The following is a 13,723-nucleotide window of genomic DNA, read 5'->3' as shown; positions in this document are numbered from 1 at the left end:
CAAATACCCTTGCCCCGCTTCTACTGGCCACAGTTCCCCATTATTGATCAGTGAGAGCTGCAGTAGTGGTGTCTGCAGGTCAGGACACATCTGGAGACCCCCCTGCTCTGCCTTTCTCAGAGGCTGGTGAGACATGCCAGCCACTTCCAGGATCAGCAATTACCACAGGGATAATTACTCTAGCCAGGATAGGTTAAGCATTTTAGAACTCACTACTCAAAGAATAAATTTAAGTGTAAAAGAAATGAAAATGATGAAATGTTCAGACCAGTAAAAAAACAAACATAACACTTTGCAAGCAGTAACAGAAGTAACAACAACCCCCCTCGTGTGTTGTCGTGTCAGGAGATTAGAAGGAAGGACTGTGTGTTTGTGAGAATGACTCACTCTCTCACTGTGAGTGTGTGTGTGACACACACACACACAAAGATTTGCATTGTCAAGCTTCCTCCATCCCCTTCTCTCTGGGTAGAGAAAGGGTACAGAGGTGGGGGGAGGAGGGTCACCCTGACATCAGTGCCCCCCTTTTCTCCCTCCCACACCCTGCACAGCAAGTTGGAGGCTCCTGCTGGGTAGCTCCAAGGCAGGGGACAGGAGCAACATGACAGTGGATGGAGGAGCAACTGAAGTGCCAGCACTTGATAGCTACCTGGCCAAACCAGTCAGGATCACCTGTCAGAGGCTGCAAGATCCCAATTGGTGGATCCTAATCTACTGATTGGTGACCGCTGAAATAGAATAACCTTGATTTTTCAGCCATCTGTAGCCATTAATTCATTGTTCTAGTTATTAGGAAAGATAACTTAAGATGATGGTAGATCATTGTAATACAAATTGAAGTAGGACTTGGTCTACCAGTGGATTTATATCAGGCAGATACTGATACTGATATCAGAAACAATATAGTTGGCCTTATGAGGAGGTAAAAAACAAAGATCTTAATTGTAAAAACCAAATTTTTGTACATATGAATCTCTTAATTTATTTTGAAATAATAACTTCCAAATAACTATTTCAAAATAATGTGTCCACGCTACAGGGAAGCCTTGAAATTAGTCGGAGGCAGGCTCCCTTAATGTGGACACACTATCGCAACTTAGAGCCCCAGGAAGCTCTGGGGAATAATTACTTTGAATCACTCTGGGGAGTAGTTACAGTAAAACTCCATTAGTCAGTCATCCAATGCTCCGGAACTCCTGATGGTCCGGCACCATCAGAAACCCTGAAGTGCTTGGGGCAGCCGGACAATTGGAGCTGCTCTGCGCCTGGCTTCCCCGATTCAGCCGCTGCTGAAACTGACCAGCAGCTGAATCGGGGAAGCCAGGGGCAGAGCAGCTGGGGTGCTGCCAGGTTGGTCCGGTAGCGTCACCCCTCGGCACTGCGGGACCAACCCGGCAGCACCCTAGCTGCTCTTGGGGATGCCTGGGACAGAGCAGCCAGAGTGCTGCTGGGTTGGGGCAGAGCAGGGGTGCTGCCAGGTTGGTCCCGCAGCGCCGAGGGGCGACGCTACCGGACCAACCTGGCAGCACCCCAGCTGCTCTGCCACAGGTGTCCCCGATTCAGCCGCTGCTGAAACTGACCAGCATCGGCCAAATCGGGGATGCCTGGGGCAGAGCTGGACTATCGGGCTAAGAGGGGTCTGGAGTGGCATTCCTCCCACCCCAGACTCCTCATAGCCCCCCCTTCTGATAGTACGGCATATCTGATAATCCAGCACCCCCTGGGTCCTAAAGGTGCCGGATTATCAGAAGTTTACTGTATTTTGAAATAGCAGCAGTGGAGTGTCCACATTATTGCTATTTGAAATAACTATTTCAAAGTAAGAAGTATTACTCATGGAAAACAGGAATTATTATTTTGAAATAACCAGCCCATTATTTAAAAATGTGTGGACGCTCTGCTTGTTGTTTTGAAATAGAAGGAGTTATTTCAAAATAACTCCCTAGTGTAGACCAGGGCTTCCATATGCACTGAACATACTAAGTTTAACTTAGTCTTCCACATGGGTTTGTCTTTCAGCTGAAGAAGTAAAATTATTTTGTATTATAGCTTGTTGGTATTTTCTCTTGCACAGAGCTGTCAAATTTACTTTGTGGGGAATTCTTTGGATATCATATGCTTCCAAGTGTGAAAACATATATCCAGTGAATACTACATTGATGAGAGCGCAAGATGTTAACAAGTGTTCAATAAAGGGGTGTATTGAAACTGTAGTTGATTTATTATAAGGTCACGTTAGTATTTTTAGTTCTAAAATGAGACAGTAAAGATTTATAACTATTTCAGGATGGCTTTAGATTGGGCTAAACACTTTGGACAGACTGAGATTGTAGATCTTCTGGAATCTTACAGGTAAGATATTCCTGCTTTGCTGAAAGAGTTATTCAACATGTAAATGCCCTTTATATTAATGCATATCTTTAATGGATACAACATTGTTAGTTCTCTAGCTTCTAAAATCTGGCACAAAGAGCCAATTAGCAAAATCATGTATAACTCCAGAAGATATTCTCACTTAAAAAAAAATATACCTCCTGTAATAGTACAAGGTGGCTTAATATGTATTTCAAATACGTACACTGTAGCATTCCCCATTGCTGGGTGACTCTGTGTAGAAACCAAGAGCAGTTCAAACGCTTGGTTTGAAAGCCCTGAAACTGTAAGACATACTCAGTCTTTGCTTTTCTGCTTGGATAGCATGTTAAAGTTCTTCTCTTTCTGTTTAAGTCTCTTGTTTTGCTTTTCCTTCCCTTTTGCTTTCAGGTGGGGGAGGTTTTTTTAATTTACTTGTTAAACTGATGGTTTGAAACCCATAAGGATCACCCATTAAACACTCACTGAGTCCTTCAGTGATGGAACAGCTGACGCAGCTCAGGAATCCATTATTTTTATCCCGTATGGCATCAGTGAGCCCCCTTACAGAAAAACTCCTTGTCAGTCCTTGTTTTCAATGTACAGAAAGACCAAGATTGGCAAAAATGTTAAGAGTTCAATTCATTCTCTTGCATGATGTCAAAATAACTCAAGAAAGAATATTGCCTGAATGTGACCTGAATAATCTGATTGGGACTATGAGCAGCCTCATGAGTGAACTGGTAGAAGAGCAAGCAGGAAGATTAAAGTTTTTACTTAAGAATTTTATGGCATCCTAAGGATTTCTCAAAATTGAAGAAGTGCTAGCTCTTTAAAAGAGTTCCTGGGTACTCAGTGCTTTTGAAAAAAATCAGACCAATACCCAAGATGCCTAAACATGGCCATAGGAGCTGAATTTTAGACAATTTTGCCCAATCTTGCCTAAGTTAATAAAGGTCTCGATGGGGGTGAAAGTAAATTGTTCAACTACAAAATTAAGAAATTCCATTGGATTCAGGCTTAAAAATCGTAGCATCCTGGAAAATGCTGAAATATTTAAAAGTCTCAGAGGGGTAGCTGTGTTAGTCTGTAACTTTAAAAAAAAAAAAAAAAAAAAAGCAAAATAAAAAAACCTACCAAAAACAACAAACTGTAGAGACTAACAACAAAATATAGATAGTATCATGAGCTTGTGGGCACAACCCACTTTTCTCCTTGCCCCATTCATCTGAAGATGTGAGTTTTGCCCACGAAAGCTCTTGATATTATCTGTATTTTGTTGTTAGTCTCTAAGGTTGGGTTTTTTTAGTTACAGACTAACATAGCTACCCCTCTGAGACTTGTAGATATTTCAGAATTTTCCAGGATGCTAAGATTTTTAAGCCTGAATCCAATGGAATTTCCCAAAGTCTCTTAAGGTACAACAGGACCATTCATTGCTGAAATAGGCAAGAAATACCTAGATATCTCACATGATCATGTAAAAAGGCTAACACTTTCTATAAGACAGATGATATCCAGTTTTTTCATCCCAATACAGACCTTAATGGAAAATTCCAAATACTTCCAAAGGAAATATTGGAATTGAAATGCAAAAGAATGTCCCCCTATAATTCTTCATCCAGCTGTTATAATCAGTTATCTTGAATCATTTGTGGTTTTTATTGGCTAAGTATTCTCACATTAGAGGTTACAAAACCAATTCTTGCACTTGAGAGAATTTGTGAGCTGCATGCCATGCCTTTATAGTTCAGAACAGACAGGTGCAGATATTGAATTTCTGGAATAAGTCAATTCCCCTTGGGTTCAGCGTTTATTACAATGTCTCCAGGGGAATGTCTACACTGGGGAGTTATTTTGAAATAACTATCCTTATTTCAGAATAACAAGGTGAGCCCACATAGCAAGCCCATTATTTTGAAATTATTTCAAATAATGCCTACTTTGAAATTGTTATTTTGAAATAGGGTTAGTGTGGACGCTCAAATGCTGTTTTGAAATAATTGGTCTCCAGAGGCCTCCCACTACTGCATTTGTGACCACTCTGGTCACAGCCCTGACAACTCTAATCCTTCCCTTCTCCTGCAGTCTTTAAAGCTTCAGGCAGAAGGGAAAGGGCTTGTGGCACCACATGAGCCAGACCCAGAGGGTAGCACAGTCACATCCAGGACCAGGTGCAGATGAAAATTAAAGAACTGCGGCAGGGCTACACAAAGGCAGGGAACCAGAGTTTCCATTCTGGAGCGGCACCTCAGACCTGCCACTTTTACGAGCATCTGGATGCCATCCTGGGAGGGGGGCCAGCCACTTCTTCCCCCCCTCCTTTATTGTGGACTCAGGCCAAGGCATGCCCACTGTCAGTCTCCAAGAGGGTGGGGCTGTGGAGGAGGAGGTCAGCCAGGATGAGGAAGAGGACAGGCCAGCCTGGACATTATGCCTGCTAGCTATGAGGTTGTCATCAGCCTGGAGCCCATCTTCCCCCCCCTCCCAGGATGTCTCCCAGGGTTCGGGCAAAGCTGGAGGAGGCAGTTCAGGTGAGTTCTGTCACTTTCCCTATACACATGCAGGGGTGGGCGGCGAGGGACTGCGTATTTCTCAGTTGGCCGCCTTGGCCTGGGGCTCGCAAAGCAGCCCGTGCATGTGGAGCACCAGACAGGAACTCTCAGCCCCATGACACTTTCACAGAGGAACCCCTCAGTCCTTCTCACAAGCTTCCTGCACAGACCTGCCTTACTCCAGCCTTTGTGGTAGGACACCTTCCCACCGCAAGCCACCACTAAGGAGGCTGGGGTCTCGGAAACACAGTAGTGCTGCACATGTTACAGGTTCATGCCTGCACTCTTGGGCAGCATCCGCTCCCGCTCAACCTCAGAGATGCAGCGGACACCGATCCCCTGCATCGGAACCTTGTGGGGGGAGAAAAAGGAGGGGACTCCACTAACACGCACTCCAGCAAGGCGCATCTGCTGCTCACACACCTCTCCCTCAGCATCCTCCCCACCTTCTCCAGTGGTCAGGGATAGAAGTTGTCCCTCTGCAAGATGCTGCTAGTTTTTGGTCTGGCATGTGCGGGATTCAGAAGGAAGCTGAGACGCCCTGTCCCCTCCTCTCACCCACAGGTTCCTGGCCTGGCTGGCACCTACACATGTCTGCTTGTCCCCGGGATGTGGGGATAGTGAGGCTCCCCTGGGACTTCTGTAGCCCTGTAGGAAAGTGTCTGCTGTCTAGGCAACAGATGGCATTGCTTGAAGAACATTGCCATCATCTGAACTAAGACCTTCTGTATTGGCTCAGAGATTAGGACTAGGCTTCATGTACTTCTGGGATGACTGCCTTTGTCACTTTTCTTCACAGCTGAACGAGCTGTCAGCGTGGCGCATCCACCACCTCCCACACCATTCTTCTAACTCCGTGAGAGCCACAAGTAAAAGACCTCTGTTCCTTGAACAGGAACTTTTAGGATGGGCTCCAGGTGTGCCAGGCTGACCAGGAGCTGAGAAGGATGATCTGGCAGCAGCTGCCCCGCCAGCATGACACCATGTGCTCTTCCATCACCACCGCAGTGGAGAGCCTGGTCGTGGCTATCAATTAGTCCATCAGTCATGCCCCACACCTGCCATCCCTCAACTCCCAGCACCAGCATCCACCTTTTGGCTTCTCGTCGTAGCCCCCCCAGGGGCCTCTGAGGCCTGCAGACATGTGGCAGTGGGACCTGCAGCTGAGGTATCCCAAGATACCTGATGCAGGCATCGGTGTCCCCTCCCTCCTCTGAGATTCTTTCTCCAATCCCTCCCCTGTTACATATTCCCCATATAAAAATAACAGTTGCTTTTCAAAACAAAAAGTCCTTTTTTCTGCAGAGCAAGGGGGAAAGGTGGGAAGGGTGGGCAGGGGAAGGGAAGGGTGTGGGAGGAAAGGCACACATCGGCAATGCAGAGGCCCCTTGTGGAAAGGCCTGAGGGAGAGTCTCTCAGCAACCCTTAGAACCTCCCTGATGAGCACAGCCCCCTGATGAGTTTGCCAAATGGCAGCAGTGCCCAGCTGCTTCAAAGCCCTGGCTCAGCCGCTCTACCCCTGCCCCTGCCCCTGCCCCTGGCAGGAAAGTCTCTCTATTGTTTTCACATATATTGTGGAGCACACAGCAGGCTGCCACCATCTGGGGGATGTTCTGGTTGCCGAGATCCAGGTAAGAGAGGAGACTCTGGAACTTCCTCTCAAGGTGGCTGAAGGCATCCTCTACAAACAACGATATGGCACCTGCTGAGCCTTTTGTTGAACTATTCTTTTGTGGGGTCCAGCTGTCCTGTGTAGTGCTTCATTAGCCAGTGGAGCAAGGGGTAGGCTGCGTTGGTTATGATGCACATGGGCATGTCCACTTCCCCAACCCTGATGGTGCAAACAGGGAAAAATGTGCCAGCATGCATCCTGTGGAAGAGGCTGGAGTTCCTGAACACATGGGCATTGTGCGCCTTCCCCGATTACCCGATGTAAATGTCTGTGAACTGGCCCAGATGGTCCATGACAACCTGTAGCACCATTGAAAAGTATCTCCTCCTATTGATATAGTCCGGGCCCGTTGATCAGGGGTCAGGATGGGGATGTGGGTACCGTCAATTGCTCCCCTGCAGTTGGGGAAGCCTGTAATGGTAAAACCAGTGACAATGAAGTCCGTCACCGAGGATGACCCTCTGCATCAGGATGATGTTGATGGCCTTCACCACCTATAGAATCATAGAACTGTTAAACTGGTTTCCCACTTACTCAAAGAAACGTGGTTGTGAGTGTTTGACTGGCTAAAGTTACATGTTGGTGGAAAAATGTATTTTGTAACTATTGTTTAAAAGATAAATTGGGTGTCTGGTTATTTCACTTGTTTTTAAAACCATCTAAGGCCCTAATAAAACAGTATTTCAGTTCATTAAGTATGAGTTGAATTGTCACTTAAATAATTAAAATCTTTACATTAATCCACTGTTGTGAATATTCTGTTATTACCTAAACCATCTCAAATATTTTAGTATTAAATAAGACCTGGATAACTTGCTAGTTTTTATCTGATTTTTAAATTCATTGCTGCAGTAAAGCCTGGTAGTATAATGCATGCTTCCACTCTTGCTGCTTGAGGATTAAGCTTATTTTATATGTGTGTGTTTCAGTGCTTCATTAGAGTTTGGAAATCTGGATGAAAGTTCTCTAGTGCAAGCAAATGGTGGTGACCTTAGTGCAGAAGACAGAGAACTATTGAAAGCTTATCATCACAGTTTTGATGATGAAAAAGTGGATCTGGATCTGATTATGCACTTACTTTACAACATCTGTCATAGTTGTGATGCAGGTAAGCACAAATTAAAATATTTTTGTTTTAATGAGTTACTGTGGATAAAGTTTGTTTCAGATATATCAATGACCACCCTTTTTGTGAATAGTAATAAGTAAGGCTAAGTTTTAGTCAAAAGTATTTAATAAAAGTCATGGGCAGATCAGAGGCAGTAAAGAGAAATTCATGGCCTGTGATCTGTCTATGATGTGCTTATACACCTAACTAAAAATTGGGACGTGGGTGTCGAGGGGTGCACAATCCTGGGGCACAAGGATGTATGGGTGGGGTGGAGGTGTAGGAGGAGGAGGGCTGGTGGCAGGCTACCCACCTGGCTTTCCACAGTTCCGCAGAAGCAATCCGCATGCCCTGCAGCTCCTATGGGAAGGGATGGGAGTCTGGGGAAGCTCCTCCATACACTGCCCCATCACAAGCGCTGGCTCTGCAGCTCCCATTGTCTGGGAACTACAACCAATGAGAGCTCTGGGGACAGCATAGGGAGGAGCCCCCAACATAGCCTCTGGTTTGGAGCTTCAGAGACATCCCAGCAGCTTCTGAGGAGCGCTCCCCTCCCCCGGAGTGTTAAACACTCCTCTGAGCTCACCCCAGACTCCCACACCCAAACTGCCCCAGCAACAGCCCATGTGGCTGACCCTGGGGCCACTGATTTGTTTAGGCATCCCTGGAGCCAGCCACTGCAGAAGACTCAGACAAACGCACAGCCTTTGTGTAGTAACTAAATACACTGATGTATTACATGTAAGTCCTTTGTGTATTACAAATACATATTATTGGTGCACCTTTTTCCTGTGATTAAAATGAGTTTCCTATGTAACGTCTGTATCCTCCCTTTTTTTTTTTTTTTTTAAAGGAGCAGTTTTAATTTTTCTTCCTGGATATGATGAGATAGTTGGCTTGAGGGATCGAATTCTCTTTGATGACAAGAGGTTTGCTGATAATGCTCACAGGTAAATTCTTTGGTTTCTATTCCTGATACTTTTCCCCCAACATTTTAAAAAAAGTTTTCATTCTGAAACAATTTCACTTCTGTTTTACCATTAGATACCAAGTTTTTATGCTGCATTCAAATATGCAAACATCAGATCAGAAGAAGGTGCTAAAAACTCCACCACTGGGCATTCGCAAAATAGCAAGTATCAAATTACTTTTTCAGCTGTTCACTTTTGATTCATGCTGTCTTTACTTCTATAGTAACTACAAAATAACTTTATTGTTGCAGATTCTTTCTACTAATATTGCGGAAACTAGCATCACAGTCAATGATGTTGTTTTTGTTATTGATTCTGGCAAGATGAAAGAGGTATGGTTGTATAAACTTTGGACTAATATTGCTGAAATAGATAGTGCAGGGAAGTGTGAAGTGGTGCATATTTTAAGAAAGATGTTAACCTGTAGGAAACCTTTATTGGCAAGGTTATTGCTGGCACGTTATCAAATACGTTTCATGTAACTGAACTCATTGAAGAGTCTTGAGTGCAAATCTTTATAACATTCTTTAAGTTGTCACAACATGTAGTAAAATTCTATTTAGCACTTTTATGTCAAATTTAGGAAAATATTGTAAGTTACAAATGTCAAAGAAAAAACATTTGATCAAAGTGCAATAACAAGATGTTTATGCTTTACCCTATGATAAAGCAAGAGGAAATGCAAATCACTTTCTGTGCTACACTATACATTATAAATGAAAATAATCTTACAGATAGCAAGAAAATTTAACAGATTTTGGTTTTGACTTTTGATTATAGTTGACTAATTTTAAACATGACCAGGTCCAATTGCTTTAATTATTGTAGTTAAATTAAGCTTGTTAAGATTTGCTCATTGTTGTTTTTCTTTAATGTACCCTATTAAATCCAGTCCTTGCTCTTGTGATATAAACTCTGCTTTAATATTGTAGAAGTCCTTTGATGCGCTGAACTGTGTTACCATGCTAAAAATGGTGTGGATTTCAAAAGCAAGTGCCATCCAGAGAAAAGGCAGGTAATGTACATTTCACATGCCATCTTATTTCACAAACATCAACTTTGCATGCTTTATATATGTAGCAAGGAGACAGACCATTACCTTTATAATAGGAAGTATTATGATGTGAATGATCCATCTTGTGACCTATCAATGTATTCCTTTCATCCAAATGTAATTAAAATAATTTAAAAACTTTGTATCTCTGTTATATTGAAATTACTACTACACCGAAAACATTGAGGCTCTAATCAGGCTTGAATAATGTTAGAAGATTTCACCTAACCAGAGTTCTGTATTGGGGGAAATTGTTCTAATATACAAGTCTGATGAAAACAGAAATTCACTTATTTGCTTTGTTCTTAGGGCTCATCCACATTGCAGATGGAAGAATTCTTCTGTTGACCTAGCACTGTCTCAGGGCTTACGTTAGCTGAACTATTTTTTGTGAGGGGTTTGAATTTTTCACATCCCTGAGTGATGCAGCAAGATTGATCTAAGTTTTTGTTGTAGACCCGGCCTTGCTGGTTTTTTTTTGTTTTTTTTTAATGTTTGGGCCTTGTTTTCATTCATATTACAAGCATCACTTCGTTCTACTCTGGGAATGTAGAGGGACTTTAGAGAGTGAAAATTACATTTACCTACTTCAAAGCCTCTTCTTACTCAAAGAATAATATAGAGTTAAAGGCCAGAAAAAACTACCAGACCATTTAATCTGACCTGTATATCACAAACCATCACGACTGCTGCCAGAGTCATGAGAACTGACCTTTAATATAAGTGAGTGACAAATCCATTTGTATTTAAATCAGGTAGTCCTGGAGAATTTCTATCTGCTCTTTTGGACTGGCAGTGGAGTCATAATTGTCCAGTTTAGTGATTTGATTTTCATTTTCCTGGAAAATTTCAGTTTTCTTGTTTAAATAAAGGAGCATATTTATCTTAGTGTTAAATGGATTTGATTGTAGATCTTTTGAGTTGCTTTCTGAGCATTTCTTTGCAGTTTCTTTTTATACATCTTGTATTTAATTCTCAGCTGTATTTCAAGTAATATTTTGTTTCTAAGGGCTGGACGCTGTCGACCTGGAATTTGTTTCCGACTCTTCAGCAGGCTGCGATTTCAGAATATGTTGGAATTTCAGACTCCAGAACTTCTAAGAATGCCACTCCAGGTGGATTTTCACTTGAGAATTATTATTTTTTTCTGTTGTTTTACCTTAAGTCTGAATATTGCTTTATAAAACAAGTGCTGAAAAAAAGATCCATGTCTTGAATATTTAAAGCCTGGAGTACATCATTAGGGATGTAAAAATATTTATATGGGGTAATTCAATAGGTTCCATGAAAATGTAAAGGTGTCGTGGGAGCAGAGATGGGTTCCAGAAGTAATATAAAAACATAGATGTGTGCTTGATATCTGTCAGTTGGGGAAACAGCTTAAGCCAAATCATTCATAGTTGAAATATAAAGTGGAGGATGGGAGGAGAAAACAAGATGGACAGTTGGAGTGCGTCTGGAGGAGCACAAGTGTAGTATTAGATGTAGGTGGATAGTTCAGACAGCAAGTCAAAATTACTATATTTTTTTCCAGGGATCTTTAATGTGGCTGTAAACAATATCAGTGCTATAATACAGAAAATAAACTACAAGATCTGAGCCTATAGTTAAAATTTAAAGTTGAGGCTTCATTTCATCAGCTTCCTAAATTGATATATTGTACCATACAGTAATATAACAGCTACAACCATGAAACTGATCCTATTGTCAACAAACTTCTAAAGTGGCCAAAATTGTTTTGCTTGCACAATGTGTAGGTGCTTAAGTATTGGAAAGAATATTCCGTTATTTTTGATGCAGAGTTACTCTGTCACATTTTGCATTCACTGTATGTCTAATGATGATTGTTCTGTGGCGAAAAGGTATAATATTTTATCCATTTGCTTTGTTGATTACACATTTTCTCTTATGACCTATATTTCATGCCATAGGTAAAGTCCATATTCAGTATAAGAAACTGATCTATTGGAGGTTTTCTTAAATAGTTTTATTTTTAATTTATAGGAACTTTGTTTGCACACAAAATTGCTAGCACCAATTAACTGTCCAATTGCTGACTTCTTGATGAAAGCCCCAGATCCTCCACCAGCCTTAATTGTGAGAAATGCTGTTCAGATGCTTAAGGTGAGTAAATTAAATAGATTTATACGTTAATATTTTGGTTGTTGCTTCTGTTATTGTTGGCACACACCTTACTGTAGGTGGGAGGCAATAAGTTCAAGAGGATCACTGTTTCCAAATGGAGGCTTTATCTTGGTAGTGGCTTAATGAAAGTTGTCTTGTTCAGGCTTTCACTTTGTGCTGACTGAGCTAACACTATACCTGGTGTAAGGGGAAGAGATTGATTTATTCTTCACCAAACTTAACAATAATTTATCTGAAGCCTTTATCCATGTTATACAGGCAAATAGGGACATAAACAAATACATAGCTGCAACATCTTTGTTTTCAGACACTTTTTTTTGGTCTTGTTACTACTGCTTACTTGTAGAGAGAGTAGCCTTTTTGACCTTCTGGTTGAAGGAAGTGGGAGGAGGAATAAAGAAGTCATTCCAAACGCAGGTCTGATCATGTTGCTTAGGATATAGTGTTTTGCTAATCCTGTTACTCAAATGGTGTTCTCTTCCTGCTACTGTGCTAAATTTCCTTGCTTCTCTCTCTCCCTTTTTTTAAATCAGACAATAGATGCTATGGATACCTGGGAAGATCTCACGGAACTTGGTTATCATCTGGCTGACTTGCCTGTAGAGCCACACCTTGGTAAAATGGTGTTGTGTGCTGTTGTTTTGAAGTGCCTGGATCCTATTCTTACCATTGCTTGTACTCTTGCATATCGAGATCCTTTTGTGCTACCTACACAGGCCTCACAAAAACGTGCAGCCATGCTGTGTAGAAAACGTTTTACTGCAGGAACATTTAGTGACCATATGGCACTTCTCAGGGCATTCCAGGTATTATTTCATCTACAGAAGGAATATTAATGGCAATAGTTAGATTAAATATAAAAGTAATGTTGCACTTTACAAAGGACTTGTCATCCAGCTATAACTTTAAAGAGTTTCAGTATTTCCTAAGAGACTCTCTGCATTGAACCCATTAGTAATGTTATGTGATAAAATTTTTTAATCTCTAAAGCATGATTTTGCTGACCTAATTCTACTCTAGATGTTTTTATTTCTAAATTTAAATTACATTTATATTACCAGAAAGTAATAATTTTGAGAGATGATATATTGATTTGAGGAAATAGAGAGAATTTTGCTTGTTAACAGGAAAAAAGTCCAGAAGGCTTAATGCTTTTAGACTTTTGTTTCTGTTTTCAATTGAAGTACATTGCGCTATACTAAAAATAAAACAAAACACATATAAGTTTTGAGTTTAAACACATTTGTAGATATTTGAAAAAAATATTTTCCTGCAGGCATGGCAGAAGGCACGAAGTGATGGCTGGGAGAGAGCCTTCTGTGAGAAGAACTTTCTCTCTCAAGCTACTATGGAAATTATCATAGGAATGAGAACACAGTTGCTTGGTCAGCTCAGAGCATCAGGTAACTAATTATTTTTAAAAATCAAGTTTTTTTTTCTGAAACTATATTTATTATGAAGTAAATTATTCAAATTTTAACTAGAATGAAATTCAGGGACATCCTAACTTCTTACTTGTGTAGTAGTTATTAATTCTGTCATTCAGAAAGCCAAGTTTGATGACTGAATTATGCAAAATAAACTTGTTTAGCTTGAAATGAGCTAACACACAGTGAGTCTGATTCTTAAATCGGGGTTGAGTTTTGAATGGGACAGATCTTAAGAAGAAGTCGAAGATGGCTCTGATCTGTCTTTCCTTTTCTGGGCCTAACTGGTGGACTGACTTGGCTTCTATGGTGTAACTTGAAGTGACCTAATGGCTATTCTAAATTATTCTGGCTAAAATGGTCCAGGATCTGGCTTGATATTTCTTTGGGATTTCTGTTTCATTAAATAACTTACTTGTACAATGTCTTTATTCTCAAT

The 13,723-nt window shown here is 41.4% G+C and overlaps 1 protein-coding gene across 3 annotated transcripts in view; it reads left to right on the top strand.

The window, feature by feature from the left end:
- The window catches only part of YTHDC2 (YTH N6-methyladenosine RNA binding protein C2), a 56,214-nt gene that overhangs the window by 23,788 nt on the left and 18,703 nt on the right, over positions 1–13,723 (top strand). For all 3 annotated transcript variants that reach the window (XM_075931998.2, XM_075931997.2, XM_075931996.2), the window contains exons 12-21: positions 2,287–2,352; positions 7,509–7,687; positions 8,541–8,637; positions 8,732–8,819; positions 8,910–8,990; positions 9,591–9,673; positions 10,722–10,827; positions 11,717–11,836; positions 12,391–12,663; positions 13,134–13,260. In XM_075931998.2, coding sequence (XP_075788113.1) covers positions 2,287–2,352; positions 7,509–7,687; positions 8,541–8,637; positions 8,732–8,819; positions 8,910–8,990; positions 9,591–9,673; positions 10,722–10,827; positions 11,717–11,836; positions 12,391–12,663; positions 13,134–13,260 — 1,220 coding nt within the window. The remainder of the gene's footprint in view (positions 1–2,286; positions 2,353–7,508; positions 7,688–8,540; positions 8,638–8,731; positions 8,820–8,909; positions 8,991–9,590; positions 9,674–10,721; positions 10,828–11,716; positions 11,837–12,390; positions 12,664–13,133; positions 13,261–13,723) is intronic.

Source organism: Pelodiscus sinensis, chromosome 6 (genome assembly GCF_052426305.1).
Source record: "Pelodiscus sinensis isolate ZL-2025 chromosome 6, ASM5242630v1, whole genome shotgun sequence".
Taxonomy (NCBI): domain Eukaryota; kingdom Metazoa; phylum Chordata; order Testudines; family Trionychidae; genus Pelodiscus; species Pelodiscus sinensis.
The sequence above is the reverse complement of the archived record's forward strand: the minus strand, read 5'-3'. Positions and strand labels throughout refer to the sequence as shown.